The sequence below is a fragment of the Hippopotamus amphibius genome, chromosome 17 (genome assembly GCF_030028045.1).
Source record: "Hippopotamus amphibius kiboko isolate mHipAmp2 chromosome 17, mHipAmp2.hap2, whole genome shotgun sequence".
Lineage (NCBI taxonomy): Eukaryota > Metazoa > Chordata > Mammalia > Artiodactyla > Hippopotamidae > Hippopotamus > Hippopotamus amphibius.
Genome location: NC_080202.1, coordinates 35,536,806 through 35,554,385, shown reverse-complemented (window position 1 = coordinate 35,554,385; position 17,580 = coordinate 35,536,806). Strand labels below are relative to the sequence as shown.

At 45.5% G+C, this 17,580-nt stretch overlaps 1 protein-coding gene and 1 pseudogene across 2 annotated transcripts in view; both read left to right on the top strand.

Annotated features, from left to right (window-relative positions):
- The first annotated feature begins 662 nt into the window (after positions 1-662).
- LOC130839567 (60S ribosomal protein L31-like) lies at positions 663-1,589 on the top strand (annotated as a pseudogene).
- Positions 1,590-4,336: 2,747 nt separating this feature from the next.
- The window catches only part of ACSF2 (acyl-CoA synthetase family member 2), a 30,049-nt gene continuing 16,805 nt past the window's right edge, over positions 4,337-17,580 (top strand). Inside the window, exon 1 of one of the 2 annotated variants that reach the window (XM_057714335.1) lies at positions 4,337-4,646. In XM_057714335.1, the coding sequence (XP_057570318.1) occupies positions 4,519-4,646 (128 nt within the window). In that variant the 5' untranslated portion in view covers positions 4,337-4,518. The remainder of the gene's footprint in view (positions 4,647-17,580) is intronic. The other variant, XM_057714336.1, reaches the window with a different exon arrangement.

The window sequence follows — 17,580 nt, the reverse complement described above, 5'->3', positions numbered from 1 at the left end:
CAGTATCTCCTTTTTTCCCACCTTTCCTTCACAACTACTGCATCTCTTATTAGACAACTCCCTCCTCAGAGTTACGGTAAAGAAATTTCTTTGAAAGAGACATTTTTCATACACTACTTGGAAGCAGTCATTTACAACAGAGAGCTTTGAAAAATTCCACCAGAGAAAAGAACTTCACTCAAGGTCACTGAGAGGAAAAACAGCAGAGCTGGATTCTTTCCAGACCTGACTCTGAGGCTGACTGCAGGCCTATATAACCCTTTGGCACTCACTGAAAAACTCATGAAATATGCCAGTCTCTGTAAATGATCAACGGCTCTAGTCAGGATGCCTCATTGGGCTATTAATAAAAAAAAATTATTAAGAGAAAATATGTACACTATCAGGAAGATAAAACAAGAAAAAGACTTTTTAACAAAGAGTAGTGGTACATTCACATTGTTTGTAACCATCACCACCACCCATCTCCAGAACTTTTCCATCTTCCCAAACTAAAATCCTGTACCTACAACAATAAGTCTCTATTCCTCCCTGCAGCTCCCAGCAACCATCATTCTACTTCCTGTCTCTATGAATTTGACTACTGTAGATTCCTCATATAAGTGAAATCATACAGTATTTGTCCTTATCATACTCAGCATACCTTAAATGTTGCTACAAAGATGACCCTGGTAGCGTGAGTCAGAATTTCCTTCCTTCTTAAGGCTGAATAATATTCTGTTGTATACACCACATTTTGTTTATCTATCCATCCATCCATCCACGGACATTTGGGTTGTTTCTGCCTTTTAGCTATTGTGGATAATGCTGCAATGAACATTGATGTACAAATGTCTGCTCAAGTCCCTACTTTCAATTCTTTTGGGTGCATACCAAGAAGTGGAATTGTTGGATCACGTGGTAATTGTTCTTAATTTTTTGAGGAACTGCCATACTGTTTTCCATAGCCACTGCACCGTTTTACATTCCCACCAGCAATGCACAAGCGTTCCAATTTCCCTACATCTTCGCCAACACTTGTTGTTCTGTTTTTTTGATAGTAGCCATCCTAATGGGTGTGAGGTAGTAACTCATTGTGATTTTGATTTGTATTTCCCTAATGCCCAGTGATGGTGAACACCTTTTCACGTGCCTGTTGGCCATTCATATATCTTCTTTGGAGAAATGTCTATTCAAGTCCAAAGGGAATCCTTTCCGACCCCGGCCCAGCAGGGTGGCTCCTGCAAGAAAGGGTGGTGAGAAGAAGGAGGGCCGGTCTGCCATCAACAAGGTGGTGACCAGAGAATATGCTATCAACATTCACAAGCACATTCATGGAGTGGGTTTCAAGAAGTGTGCCCCTCAGGCACTCAGAGAAATCTGGAAATTTGCCATGAAGGAGATGGGCACTCCAGATGTACACATTGACACCAGGCTCAACAAAGCTGTCTTGGCCAAAGGAATAAGGAATGTCCCATAATGTATCTGTGTGCGGTTGTCCAGAAAACATAATGAAGGTGAAGATTCACCAAACAAGCTCTATATGTTGGTTACCTATCTACCTGTCACCACTTTCAAAAATCTAGACAGTTAATGTGGAAGAGAACTGACTGATGATTGTCCAATAAAGTTATAGAACTGCCAAAAAAAAAAAAGCCCAAAGGGAACCATTTGAATTATTTTAACTGTTTCGGTTTTATCTTCTGTTATTTACCTCTAAACAGTATACTTATTCAGTCATTTCTTGATTTTCTGTTTAACAGGTAAGGATTTGCACCCCCATCTTTCCTCCTCAAGTCCTTCTAATATAGTTTTATTGGGTTTTTTTTGTACATACACTGGTTGCTTTGTAACGTTAAGTGACATACTCCTTATGATCTCTTGACACCTCAATTTGTAAAGTAAGAATATCTGCCTCCACTCCCATCTCCTGTTCCTTACCTCTCAACTACTGTCAAATGTGACTTCCAAGGTTTGCAGCATTTACATTCTGTTCCCTAACTTCAGTTAAATCTTCTGGACTTTTTCATAGGTTGATGCTAAGAATTTTTTTAAAAAAATCAATTAATGATGTTTACAGTATGAGACCAGTTTTGAAGCACAGCAAGGGAAGGCAACTGGCAAAGGGGAAGGCCTAAGGGCTTCCTCAGGGTAGCCAATGGCATGAGCAAAATCTCGAAGGTCATAAATCATGCAAGTCATGTGCAGCAGAAGCAGCTGTGCTTGGATCAGACAGAGAGCCCCTTGGGGAGCTATGAGGAACTGAGTTGGTTGAAGGAAGAGGGAGGAAAGTTGGAGGGCATGGATGGCCAATGTGCCCAGCTCCCTACTCCTTCAAAGTGACCCAAGAATTCTGGCCACCATGATCTGCTACCCAGACTCAGGGACTCTCACATCAGGCATTTCCATTTTTCTTTCCCCCCAGCCCTCCTCACCTTCTTCGGAACCAGTGTCTACCATAGCTCTCAAGGCTTTGCAGAGATAAAAAGTAATTCTTCCTCCTAAAAGAAGAAAAAGAAAAAAAAAAAGAGGTTTGCAATACCTAATGCAGAGGAAGGTCTCAGAGTATAGACACAGGAGGAAGAAGAGGATGCAAAAAGAAACTAACCATCACTGAAAACTGGTTGAGTATCAGTTCTGTGGCACTGTACTCAGTGATTACCCCAGCCCTCTGTGTGAGGCTGGTATTACTCCCATTTTGAAAATGACTGAGACTGGAAAGGCCCCGTGACTTCCCCAAAGCCACAAACTGAGTATGGACAGAGCCTTGGCCTGTGTTGACCGTGCTCACCTTGACCTTGGGCAAGTAGCTGAACCTCTTTGGGTCTCAATTTCTTTATCCATAAAAACAGAGACACGTTCCAAGCCATGCTTGTTCCTTGCAAGCTGATTGTGAGGGCAGAGATAATGTTCTTGAAGAGCCTGGCATGAAGAGCCTGGCATGGGGGAGATATTTTGAAACTGGTGGCTGTGACTCCACAACATCTATGTCTGGGAAGCTGAGAAAGCCCCGTGTGCGGAAAGCCGAGGCTGGAGCAAAGTTCAGGGAGAAACTCATCCCACCCTTCCACTCAGGACCCTCGAACTAGCAAGGAAAGCACAAGTGCCTGCAAGATAAGTATCCACTCCTCAACTCATAGGCCCAGGGAGGAAAAATAACTTACCCAGGGTCACCCAGCAAGCTAGCAGCAGAGTCTGCCAAGCAGGACTTGGTACCCAGACTTGGGATACTCCCTAGCACCCCACATGCCCTGACCTGGGCTATCAGAGTCTGTGAGTCTACTAGGAAGGCATGCCATTGAAAGCCAGCTCCTTATGATCTGTGCTCCTCTATCTTCTTTCCTACACCGTCCCCACACAATTGAAGAATGGGGTCCCTCCCCAGGAGCCAGGGTTTCAGAGGGATCTGAGGTCCCTCTCAGGATCCTGAAGAGGAGCGGCACAGTCTCCCTCTCACAACCTCAATTAAGCCAAAGTTCCCAGATACAGGCCAAGATCCTCTCAGGCCAAGCCCCACCCTGCATCACCCATTCTTCCTGGCCCAGTGTAAATCACTGCCTCTGAGTCAGGAGAGGGGAGGCCACCCTGCCAGGGCCTTCCCCTATAGCTCTCCCCCTCCTCCTCTGGAAGAAGGGTCAAGGCTACACGGAGACATGGTGGACCTGGCACATGTACCACGCTGGTGTCCAGTGCCTCTCTTCCTAGCCAGGTCCAGAGGTGGGCAGTCACCTTCTCTCCATTCTGCGAGCACACTTAGGCCTCAGGGAACCACAGAGAGGGCCTGGAGGGAGAGAGGTTTACTTTCCATTCACACCTCTGGACAGCCTCAGGAATTGTGCCTTGGGGGACGGGGAGGGGGAGACAGGTTCCAACGCCTGAGGCCACGTTAGGGTGCACTGCAGGTCAAGGCAGAAGTCCGGGGGAGGTATGGGAGACTGACGCTTGGGACATGAGGTCCCTTCTGAAGCTGATGTCTGTCCTCAGCCAGTACGCAGCCGCGGCACGCTTTGTCCCAGCTGCCTCCCCTCCCCCGTGGGTCTCTGCTCCAGCTGGCCTGGCTGGGGGCGCTTCACGCGGCTCCCCTGGCCTCTGGCCCGCAACCCGGGGGGGCTGCACGTGACCCGCGCGCCAACACGCCTCCGGGGATGGCGGCTTCTGGCCTCGCCGCGCCGCTGGCTAACCCTCTACGAAATCAACAAGCTTTTGCGCCCCCAAAACCAGGCCCCTTGTGGTTGCGATGGGAGAACTGCCTCGGGCTGCGGCCGAGGAGGTCGGATCCAGAGGAAACCAGGGCAATTTTTTGAGGGGGGGAGGGGGAGGGCGGCAGGCCCGGGGGAAGGTGGCCCGCGGGCTGGCGCTTCCTCCAAGCCTCGCCTCGCCTCGCCTCGCCTCGCCTCGCCCCGCCCCGCCCGGCCGGCACCGACTTCTCCGCGACCCATAGGCAGAGGCGACCCTCCCGCCTCCCAGCCCGCTCTGCGCTCGCCCCGCCTCAGCGCGCTTTAAAAGTTTCCTCGGGCCGGGACGCGGGCGTCGCGAGCCATGGCCGTCTGCGTCGGGATGCTGCGCGTCGGGAGGCTGTGCGCCCGGAGCCCCGGGGTGCTGGGGGCCCGGGTCGGCCCCTCCCGGGTTTGGCAGGAAGCGAGGTTGTGGGGCGTCCGTCCCCTCAGGTATGCGGCCCGGGAGGAGAGGGGCGGGCCGGTCCCCCGGAAGGGGTCCTGGGGGTCCTGCAGAGCCTTGCTGGGGGCCGACAGCGCTCGGGCTGGGAGGCCCACGGCTGCCCCACCTCCGGGTGGCACACGCGGGGAGCAGGTACCCCGCACCTGGCACCCAGGCACCAGGAAATGCTGGCCTGGCCCACGCAGACTGTGGCTGCGGCTGGTAGCTAGCAGGGACCCTGCACGGACTCTGGGTTCTCGTCTGGGACTTTAGGTTCGTCTGTTCGCGGGCACTCTGGTGGCCGAAAGTGGGGGCCTTTAGCAGCCTGTCCCGGGGGGGAGGGGCGGGGGCAAGGCCTGTGCTCGGCCTCAGGACACTGCCTCTGTGCTGGACCCCTTGCAGGGGTACATTTGGGGCTCTTCCACCTGGTGGTGTCCACCCCAGGCCACTAAACTCAGCAGTGTCCCTCTCCTCATCAGCTGCTGCCAAACACCGCTTGGCTCCTTGCTGCCTACTAGGCCTGTTCTGTCCTCAATGCAGAGGGTGGGTTGGGGGCTGGCAGGTGGAGGATGTGGGTTTCCAGTGGCTTTGCTGCCTCCACAGCAACACAGTAAGTAATGCTACCTCCCTGAAGATTACAGATGTGAAAGTGTGTTGATGAAGCAGAGCAGGACCCCCGCTGATGTTATCAGGGGCGGCTTTTATCTTCAGCACCCAGCAGGGGGAGACCTGGGCACCACTGAGCCTGCCTGCCCTGCCACCCAGCGAGGCCTGGGGTGAGGACACGGTACGAAGTCTGGGCTTCGGACATGGTTTTGGATACCAGCAGGAGTGTAGGCCTGGGCATGGATAAGGGACCAGAAGCCGGAAGAGGGTTCTTGTCTGAGAGAACTGCTTGGTTGAAAAAAAAAAAATGAGGGAAGTTGGAGGGAGATGCCAACTCCTCCTCTTTGGCTAGAACTCCAAGATCACAACCTGTTGAACTCGCTGGTTTCTAAAGATAGAAAGCATACAGTGCTTTCAGATCGCTAGGCCTAATTTTTCTGGGAAAACCCAATGGCTCAGGGCAGGTCAGCAGATGGGATTCTGATAAAGAAAATGGTCCTCCTCTGGCTCCGGCCACTCACTACCTCCCGGAGCCTCCCTAGCTAAGCTCTGCTATCGACTCCTGGGTGCTCCTTAGACTGTGAGGGCTTTCCTTAGTTACCCTCCGAAGTGTATACGTTTCATGATGCTAAATCAGGCTACCTGTGGTCACATGGTATTGCTCCTGACCTTTGACTTTTTTATGTGTAAACAAAGCAGGTCTCTTACCTGCTACAGGCCTACAATCACAGGGTAGGGGCACCAGACCTCAGAGAAATTCTGACTCTGTCAGGAGGCGATCCACGTGTCCAGACAAAGATTTCCTGAGCATTTGGCCTAATTCCCTCCCATTCCGGCCACTTCTTTGTGCTTGAGGCCTTACCTACTGACTATGGTGGTTTGACCTGATTTTGCTCCTATTTTGCCCTTAAGAAATCCTCAAGAGTCTCAAGCATTCAACAGGTATCCCTGAGGACGTACGTCATGTCAAGCGTGGGGTGGGGGCTGTAGTTATGAAAGCCAGAGAACCCAGTCCTCCGAGAACTTGTCTAGTGAGGGGGAAGACAAGTCAAGATGACCACTACTCAAGTGTTCTAGGTGTCATGGTGCCAAAGGCTCCTGGACTTCTGTCCTCTGCTCTTTCTGACCTGGTCACATACAGCCTGCTTTCTTGCTGACAAACACCCATGCCTGTTGCTTATCAGATCCCCAGTTTTGCCTGTTGAAAAAAAGCAAGAACTTTGAAGCCAGACTGCTTTGGGTTATAGCCCTGGCTCCTCTACGTGCTTGCTGTGTGACCTTGAGTATATTACCTAACCTTGGACCCTGTGTGGAGTTTGTCATTAATGCTACCTACTTGCTGGGTTGACAAAGGCTTGCTCTCCTCGGCCTTTTCTTTGGGGCAGTGTTGGTCTCTGAGAACCTCCAAGTGGGTTCTGGTAGGAATTTCAAGTGATTTGGAGGTAGGAGAGGATTCCCTCTTCTGTGGCCTCTTTCTTGCACCTGGTTCTCTCTCCCGGCCAGTTGCCAAGATGTCGGCCTCTGTCCAGACCCAAGCCTAGCCCCTGGATCTTCTGGGTGGTCCCCTATCCAGCAAAGTTAGGACTGTCCAGATTCTTTTTCCCCAGAAGGAAAGAAGCTGTCCATTGCTCTCCAGACCTTCGGAGCCATCAACCCCTTCCCCTAGTCCACAAACACCCCCTTCCCCAGGGAAGGCAGATGGTCTAGTTTGGAGCTTCAGGCAGCCTTGGAGAGCAGAATCCAGTGCTGATCCCTGATGAACCTGTGATAAGCAGGCTTCCTTCAAACATTTAATGCTGGCCTGTGGCTGCGTGCGAGGCAGCTGCATCCGGAGTGTTGGGAGCACTCAGAGCTGGGAAAGACAGAGAGAGCTGTGGCTCAAGCCTCTCAGAATCAGGTGTGACCCTCAGAGGGGGCTTCAGTGACTCAGTGCTGGTGGTTGGGGCAGGGGCATGACTGGGCTTCATGGACCACCCTCCAGGGGGATGGCTATAATCAGGTGGGACCAGTATTGAAAACTATAAAATGATGTCCCTATATGAGGGGATTATATTAAGCTGGGAAGTGTTTGGGGTAGAAATCACAATAGAGGAATAGGCTCTTCCCATAACCTGCCAAAGATCATTAACAAGGGATTTGCTAATAACATCCCTACTCATCACTCCAGTCTAGATGTAATAATAGAAAATAAGCTATAAGTTTGGACATTGTAATCAGTGAGTGGTACACATTGGTTTTAGTTACCTCTCCTGCCTTGCACCCTCTGCAGTGGGGGCTACAAAGGTGAATGAACTTGTTTCCAGTGACTTCTTTGCCTAAAAGGGCTCTGCAGTGGAGGACCATAGACCCACTGATTCAAGGCAGTAAGGATGCTGTACCAAGGAGGGTGTTAAAGCAGGGAAGAATCTGATAGGTGGGAATGGTATTAGGTAAGACTTCCTGAAGAGGCTGGAATTTGAGCCTGATCCCTGCAATGATAGGGCTGTGGTTTGAAGGATAAAGCCTGTATACTTGTATTGATGTAAACTCTTGGTTGTGCTTGAACTCTTTTGAACCCTGGGTGTGAAGCCCTCCTGACATCCCCCACGTTATTTATGTGTTCAATCTACAGACAGAGACTTTGGAGCCAGACAGATCTGAGTTCAAAGAACCACTTTCTAGCTGGTAGTTTGGGGACTACGTTGAACTTGAGATTTTTGTTGTGTGTAAATAGTGTTGTTGTGAGAGTTAAATGAGGTCACATAAGAAAATTCTTAACCCACAGCCTGGCTCTAAGGAGATCTTCAACCCATTGCACTGATGAGCTGTGACACAGGTAGTACTTATGTAACAATGGCTTTCCACATTCCTACAATGATCCCAGGACCCACAGTTTAGAGCCTTGTCCGGAGAGTAGGAGGAAGACAGTTCTGGCAGAGGCGACTGCTTAAACCAAGCTGAGGCTGCTCTGGATGTGTTGACAGACCCATCCATGCTTATGCTGAGTGTTGGGATAAAGGGCTGCTTTTTTTTCTTTTTTTCCTGATCATATGTTGAACAAACCAAAGTACAGGATATAATTTCATCTCTTAAAGGGGCCTTGCTAGGGGAGTGTCCTGATAAATGATGGGTACCAGTAATTCTGCCAGGTTCCTCTCCCTTCAGAAATAAACAAGCTGTTTTTCTAACTTAGGAATCATGTTCTGTGAATCTCATTGGCATGCTGTATTTCTCAGTTTGGGAGTTAGGTGAAAGGAAAGCAAGGCCAGCCCTACCACTTCTAGTTCAGTATGGCTTTAAACAAGTCTCTCAACCTCTCTGGACCTTGGTTTCTTTGTAAAATAGGCCACCTGGACAGGAAGCACTCTGCAGCATTTCTGTGGGCATTCTGTGTTTCCTAAGGAGGCTGGGCTTTGAGCCCCCAAGAGGGCTGTGGTTAAAGTATGAAGCCTTCATACTTTATGAAATCTTACTTGTGCTTAAACCTTTATGAACTCTTCCTGACCTCTGGGCTCTCTGGTTTTCTCCAGTCTTCTGTGAGTGAACAGAAAACATTGAGGGTTTTGACCCTAGAAAGCTAAGATCTGAACCTTGTATGTACCTTAGTGGTGCCATCAAGGCCAAGTGTTGTGCATCAGCCTTCACCCCTGACTCCTGTGTGCTTTCCCCAGGAGGTCTGAACAGTGGCCCGAGGGAAAATCTGCAGCATGGATGTCTCCTGACCCCAAGTATTTCAGGCTTTCAGAAATGCCCTCTGTCTTCTTGAGTTTATGGACTCAAATAATAATTTCCTGTTTACTCTCTCTGTATATACACAAATACATGTGTACCATCAGTTTTATTCAAGCTAAAAGTAGACGCTTTCATCAATACAGAATGCCTGGCTCAAAATCTTTATTGTAGCTCTTACCACTCTGGGGTTCTTTGCAGTCTGTGTCCTTTGTAAGCTGTGGACTCCTTCAGGAAGGTTACGTTGGGTGGTGGAAAGATCATGGGGCTTTATGGGATAATTACAGACAATAAAATGCGCATGTCTTAAGTGTGCAGTTTGGTGAATGTTAACAAATGTATACACCCATTACTCAGCACCCCAAGATACAGAACGTGTCCATTGCTCTGAAACAGTGCTGTTCAGGAGAAATATAATGTTAGCCCCATGTGGAATTTTGTGTTTTCTAGTAGCCATATTAAAAAAGTAATAAGAAATAGGCAGTCAGTTTAATGATATATTTTCTTTAACTTACTGTAGCCAACATATTATTTCAGCCTGTAATCAATCTTTTAAAAATTGCTAAGGAGGTATTTTATATTCCTTATTTCATAAAGCCTTCCAAATCTGGTGTGTATTTAACACTTACAGAACACTTCAACTCAGACTAGCCATGTTTCAAGTGTTCCACAGCCACATGTGACTAGGCTACCATATAGATAGCACAGCTCTAGAAATTTCCCTAGAAATTGCCCCTTTCCAGTCAGTTCCCTTCCCCAACCAGAGACTATCACTATTCTGATTTCTAATCTACGTAGATTAATTTTGTTTATTCTTGAATCTTAGAGTATATACTCTTGTGTCTAGCTTCTTTTGCTCAAAAACCAAGGATTGCTTTTGGGAGGAGTGACCTGTTAATCTTGACCAAAAAAACTTCTTTTTTTTTTTTGTCCACATGTGTGTTATACATTAAACAGTTTCGCTTTCCTTGATAACCATGAGGAAAAAGACATGATCTCCTATGCCTACCATTTCACCTCTTGGGTGTGGCCGCATAAAGACAAGCTGAGAAGTGGGGGGCTCAGAATAGGTCTAACAAATGTGTCAGGGGGCTCTCCCAGCAGAGAGTGGTGGAGACAGTGTGGCTTCTAGGCCCATTGAACTGGGCAGCCCAGTTACATCTTGTGGTCCCCAATATTATATCATCTAAGAACTGTTTTTTGATTAAACTTTTTATTTTGAGATAATTGTACATTCACACGCAGTTGTAAGAAATAGGCAAACAGATCCCATGTAGTTTCCCCCAATGGTAACATCTTGCCAAACTGTAGCACAGTATCACAGCGAGGATATTCACCTCCATACGTGTCACCACCTGTTTCAAGTTTCTCTTTTATAGCCACACCTACTTCTCTCCCACCTCCACCCCTCCAGAACCTCTGGCAGTCCGCTTGTTCTCCATTGATAGGATTTTGTAATTTCAAGATGTTATGTAAATGGAGTCATACAGTATGCAGTCTTTTGGGACTGTTTTTTTTTGCACTCAGAGTAATTTTCTGGAAATTCCTTCATGTTGTTTGTGTATCAGTCATTCCTTTCTTTTTATTGTTAAGTGGTATTTCTTGATATGGATGCACTGTTGGTTTAAAGTTCACCCATTGAAGGACATTTGGGTTGTTTCCAGTTTTTTCAAATATGGCTGCTGTAACCATTCATGCACAGGTTTTTATGTGAACATAAATCTTCATTTCTCTGGGAACATAATTGTTTATAGTCCTCCTAGGTATCCTCAGGAGATTTGTTCCAGGACCCCAGCCAATACCCAAATCTGTGATGATCAGGTCCTTTATACAACATGGCTGTAGTGCAGTCAGCCCTCCATACCTACTGTTCCACATCTGCGTATGGAACCTGTGGATCCAGAGGACCAGCTATATGTATTTCTTTGGGATAATTATCCAGCAGTGCAATTGCTGGCTCATATGGTGCTTGCATGTTTAGTGTGTACAGAAACTGCCTGTTTCCCCGGATGACCACACCATTCTGCATTCTCACTAACAATGTATGACTGATCAGCATCCTCGCCAGCATTTGGTACTGTCACTATTTTTAATTTTTGCCACTTAATATGTGTACAGTGATATCTTATTGTGGTTTTAATATGCATTTCCTAATAGCTAATTATGTTGAATAATTTTTCATGTGCTGATTTGTCACCTGTATATCCTCTTTGATGACATATTTATTTATGTCTTTTGCTCATTTTCTAGTTGAATTTTTTTAGCTGTTGAGTTTTCAGAGTTCTTTATGCATTCTGGATACTAGTCCTTTGTCAGATATGTGGTTTGCCAATATTTTCTCCCACTCTGTAGCTCATCTTTTCATCCTCTTGAAGAGTCTTTCACAGGGCAAAAAGTTTTAATTTTGATGAGGTCAGTTTATTAATTTTATAGATTGTGCTTATAGTGTCAAGTTTCAAAACTTTTTGCCTAGCCCTAGATCCTGAAGATTTTCTTCCATGTTTTTTTCTAAATGTTTTCTCTAAATGTTTTTTAGTTTTAATGTTTTACATGTAGTCTGTGATCTATTTTAAGGTTTGTTTTTTGTTTGTTTGTTTTTCCCCTAAGTCTGGTCAAAATTCCTATTTTTTGCTGTGGACCTTTTAACATCATAGTCATTCTTGTGCTCTTGGTGGCCACTGTACATTAAAATGGCCATCAATTAAGAAAATGACCATTCACTAGTGTTCTTTGGATTTTATTTGTCACAACAGCACCTTCATTTTCTTGAACGCTAGTTGTATGTTGTAACTGGTATAAATGTGTCACTCATCTTTGTGGGTACATAAAAATTATAACTATTTCAAGATAAAACAGCTATTACAGGTTAAATAGGGCTGTCCCCTGCAGCCCATGGGTCTGCCATCTCTACCCCCAGCCTAGTGTCTTTCTGCAAATTAGGGAAAGAAGTCCCCCCACCCCTGCAAGAAGGTAGCTTCATGGTACATGGATCAGTGAGCAGTATGTAGCTGCTAAGTTGAATAATAAATCTTGGGGTGATGTGCAAGAGAGACTGAAAAGGAGAGCCTGCCTCTCATCTGCCATGAGCTAGAAAATGCATTGGCACATTTAGCTGGAACTGTGTCTCACACAAGAGTATGTTAACTAGAATTGAGGCTTACCCAATAGGACAGCATGTGAACTTCATGGGCAGCCTGGGGCCCTTCCTAATTGCATAAAAGTTATTCTTGTTCTGGCCCTTCACATGACAGGGCCAGTGGGCCAGTCTGTCCATGCCAGGAGGTTGTTCCATCTTTTGAACATTGAAGTACCCTTCTTAGGAGATCATCAAGCTACTCGTATTTTTCTTCTTAAAAATTTCATATGGAAGAAAATGTTTTTAATACAGTCACATGATCAAACAACAAGCACCTGTGTACCTACCACTCCAAATTAAAATATAGCCATACTTGTTACAGAAAACGATAAATAAAAGAAACAAAATGTTATGGATCAAGTTGATGTCCCTTTTGTAAGTCTCCTCCAACCCATCCCTTACCAGAGAACCACTGTCGTAAATTTAATGTATGTCGTGTCAGAGCACGTTTTTTGCTTTTAACATGTCTCTGAATCCATGAACAGAATATCATATAATTTGTAAAGCGTTTAGAATCACGTCAAGCAAGTAATAAGTACTCTTAGGTTTTTTCTTTTTTTGTATCCATAAACAATACTTATGCTTTTATAATTTTAGCAAAAATTATATCACTGTGCCCTTCTTTTTTCACCCAACAGTATGTTTTTGAAAACTATACTGACAGCTGTGGGTCTAGATTATTCTTTTTACCTTCTGTGTAGAAATCCATCATATGACTAGGTCTCCAGCAGTGCAATTGCTGTGTTAAAGGGTTGACATTTTCAGCTTTTCTAGAAATTGCCCTGGAGAGGCTGTGCTGCTATGACCACCAGTAGCAACCAAGAGTTGCTGTTTCCCCACAACCTTGCACATACTTAGGATTGCTGAAGAATGAAGTGTTTGCCACTCTGGTGGGGGCTAAAGGGTATCTTATTGTGGGTTGATTTACATTTCCCTGATTACCAGTGAAATTGGGTGTCTTTTGAAACATCTTCTGTGAGTACTCATATTCTTTGCTCGTTTATTGTGTTAGATTACTTGTCCTTATTGATTTGTGGGGCTTTTTTTCCCTTTAATACAGACTAAATACTACTCCCTCCTCTCTCATATATAAAATGAAATTTGTAAAACCAGACAGTTGCTTTGTTGATGATTTATCTTTTTCTTAGAGCCCAGGGACCAGCCTAGCATCAAATGTCTGTGGGGGGAGGGGCAGAGGCCAGTCCGTGACTTGGAATAAAAGCAGACTATTGCTTTCGATTTCCTTTCTAAAGCTTTCTTGCTGGTGGCTAGTGTGGCACTTTGCCCAGGGGAGCAGTGGTCGGCCTCAGTGTGGGGGCTGTTCCTGCATTTCCAAGGGCCCCTCACATCTAGTCACATTCCTCTCTTGTGGCTTCTGAAAGGATTGAGGCCTTGCCCAAGACCTGGGGTAATTCCAGCCTCTGACAGGGGCAGGGTCTACCTGCAAGCCCCTGGCCCAGGTTCCAAGAACCTCCGCCCAGCAGATAATATGCAACAGGAAGCAAAACAAACAGCTTCTCCCCGAAGTAGATTCTCAGACCTGTGTGCTCAGGTGATAGGATCGTCCCTGCCTCCCATGGCTCCTTCAGGATCCAGCTCTGCCTGTGATCTCTGCCTGACCCCGACAGGACCTGTGATCCTCGGAGCCCACACTGCCCCTAGCCCTGACTTTAGTTGCCATCCCTGGAATGTCACAGAATGCTACAGCTACTCACAGGAGTTCCCTGAGCCAGCCAGCCCATGTTTTCTGTCCAGGTCCTGCTGGAAGGCTAGGCTGCTCTGAGCAGGGCCGACACTGGGGCACAAGGCTTTCCAGGTGGCTGTAACCAGGGCACTGTGCAGTTAGAGAGCAGAGCCATTGCGCTTGGTGCTAGGAGAGGTGAGCTGGAACCATGGGATCCGAGGCAGCAAAGAAGATGAATCAGATACCACAAATAAATCATGGAAAAGGGCCAGTGTGTGCTCGAGGGCCTGGGAGGTGAGAGCCAAGTGAGTATGGTGCTTCATGGGCCTGTGGCACCATCAGCTTCAGGTTTGCTGCTCCAGCCCTTGTGTGACCCCCCCAGAGGAGGCTGTGGATGGGCTGCAGTGTAAAGAGCAGTACATGCAGAAAGGGGCCCAGGGTTGCCACCCACTAGATTGGGAAACTTAAGAAAATGAACCTCTTACTTCATCCATAAAAACGAATAATCGTTTTTATAGATACCATTTTATAAAACACACACACGCACACACTTATTTTTTGGTCACCATTTGAAAATAAGTTGTAGACATCATATGATCGATATTTTCCATCTTTGCTGATCTCTCGTGGTTATTTTGCTTTGATTTGTGACATGGGCATCTTTTCCTATGCTTACTGGCCACTTGTCTTCCTTCCTCCGTAAGTTTATGGCAAATTTGGTTATTTTTGTGTTTCATGTGTCAGTGTCACTTGTCTGTTTTCATGGAAAGCTGTTTGTTATCCAGTGATGAGGCTGTTTTTACCAACTTTTATGGTGGCATCTTGGACAAGTTGCTTAACTTTTCTCTCAGTTTTCCTCATTTGTAAGACAGGGATAAGAGCACTTGCGATGATATGCCTGGGAAAACCTATAAGACAGCATTACAGGGGAGATGCTCACTGTTCTCTCTCTTCCTTCAGTTCACTACCCTGCAGAAGATTTATCCACCTCTGCCCTTCCCCACTGAGCGTGCCCATCTTTTTCATAAATCAGCATCATCACAATCCTGACTTGTCATTAAACGTCTCTACAGACACTCCTGGAAATTACATTGTCAAGTAGATAGCTATCAGGTGGGTCCTAGTTTCCCGCTGGAGCAAGGCCAAAGCCTTGCCTCCAATAAGCCATATTCTAAACAGTAAGCAATGTAAGCAATGTGTCCTGAGTTGCTCTGTGCTCCTGAATGTGGGGAGAGTGCATCCATGTAGGAAAGAGTTTGGCTGGGCCAGCAGTCATGAGGTATCAGGAACTGCACAGAGGGCACAAAACTGCTTTCTCATCTACTGGAACTCTCCGAAAGGAAAATTCTCCTACCTTCAAAATTGAGTTTATTTCTTTTCTTGAGTAATTTCTGAGATCACAAACAGATGTGTTTGCTTGGCTTGCCCAGCATTATTTATTAATGTATGCATGTATTTCCCACAGAAGAGATACATGCTGCTTTTATTTTTCGACAGGATGGTAAATAGATGCCACAGTCTGTTGCTAAATTAGTTTATGAACTGTGTTTCTATCAACACTAGCTTAAGCCCTAAAAGGGTCTTCTTTTTAACTTTGTGTTGAAGTATAACATAGATTCAGGAAAGTGCATATATTTTATGTGCTCACTTGATGAATTTTTGATAAACTGAACACACCCATAGAACTGGCACCCGGTTGGCTGCAGTCTTGATTTCTACAGCATATATTGGTTTTGTCTGTTTTGTACATATAAATGGCATCAGACAGTATATAACTTTTCCTCTCTGGCTTCTTTCATTTAACACTTTTTAATGAGATTCATTCATATTGTGGTTTTTTGTTGGTTTTTTTAAAATTTATTTATTTATTTATTTACTTACTGGTTGAGTTGGGTTTTCATTGCTGCCCATGGGCTTTCTCTAGTTGTGGCTAGTAACGTCTACTCTTCGTCGTGGTACATGGGCTTCTCATTGCAGGAGCTTCTCTTGTTGTGGAGCATGGGCTCTAGGCACGGGCTTCAGTAGTTGCGGCGCATGGGCTCAGTAGTTGTGGTTTGCAGGCTCTAGAGTGCAGGCTCAGTAGTTGCAGTGCATGGGTTTAGTTGTGCCACAGCATGTGGCACAGGGCTTGAACCTGTGTCCCCTGCATTGGCAGGCAGATTCTTAACCACTGCGCCATCATGGAAGTCCCAGATTCATTCATATTGTTGGGTGTAGTCATAGTTCACTTGCTCTCATTGCTATATAATACTGCAAATAATAAATCACTGTTTATCTATTCTACTGTTGATGAGTATTTGGGTAGTTTCCATATTGGAGATAATGCAAATATCCTGTCTTTTGGTGAGCACAGGTATGATTTCTGTTGGCCGTATACCTAGGAATAGAATTTTGTGCATAATTGTTAAAAGTGTACATTTCAATCATTTTTAGTATGTTCATGGATATGTGCAACCCATACCCTTAGCTATCACCTCTCTACCCTCCCATCCCTTCTGCCCTAAGCAACCACTTACTCTACTTTCTTTCTCTACAGATTTGCCTAACCTCAACACTTTGCATAAATGGAATTATACCATATGTGATTCTCTGTGTCTAACTTCTTTCACTTACCACAGTATTTTCAGGGTTCATCCATGTTGTAGCATGTATCAGTACTTCATTCCTTTTTATGGTCAAATAATATTCCATTGTAGAGATATTCCCCATTTTATTTATTCATTTATCCGTTACTGGATATTTAGGTTGTTTTCACCTTTTGGCTGTTGTGGATAGTACTGCTATGAACATTTGTGTACAAATCTTTGAACACTTGTTTTCACTTCTTTTGGGTATATGCCTAGGAGTAGAATCGCCAGGCCAAATGTTAACTCTGTGTTTAACTCTTGGAGAACCACCAAACTGTTTTCCACAGCAGCTGCACCATTTGACATTCCCATCAGCAATGCATAAGAGTTCCAGTTTCTCTATATGCTCACCAACACTTATTATTTTGCTTTTTGTTTATAACCTTCCTAGTGGGTGTGAAGTGGTATTTCATTGGGTTTTAATTTGCATTTCATGTGCTTGTTGGCCATTCATATATCATTCATTTTTCTTTGGAAAAATGTGTATTCAATCCTTTGCTTGTTTTTAATTGGGTTATGTGCATTATTTATAATTCATTCATTTGGTCATTCATTTGAGCACTTCTTACATTTCAGGCCCTGTGAAGCACTGAGGATAAAACAGTGAACACATTAGTTGCCAAAGATGAAAGGTCAAAAGAATTATTTTAAAAAAAACCCTTGTTTCCTGACTTCTCTTATGAAATCAGATCTGGCAGCAGATCTGGGCCTGAATTCTCACATGCCCATTCTCTGTGGACACCTTTAGGTGGGGCTGTGCTTTGTCTCCAGTTCCCTCCCAGCTCCCACCTGGCGTTTTACCAACCCAGTCCATGTAGCTAAAGACTTACTCTAATTGTTTGAGTTGGGAGCAGCTGGGACTCCTCAAGGTCCTAGTTCAACTCAAACTTTCCACAAACAAATAAATAACTTTTTGTAAAACCACATCTCTTTATTGTCTTTTTTAGGTTTAAGTGGCGTGTTTCAGAATAGAAAAAGAAGTGGCCACCCTTCTTGCCCAAGGTGTTTGTGTGTGTTTGAAGAAGGAGAGAAGTAGAATTAGTGGTGTTTGCGCTTGGGCTTTTGAAATGGTGGGTGGTTCTTAAGTTTATGAGCAAATTATATTGATATGAGTTTCTAGAACTCTTCAGTCCTTTGAAGGAGCAACCTTTTCCCACCTCAACCCTGCCCTACCCAGTCCCAGT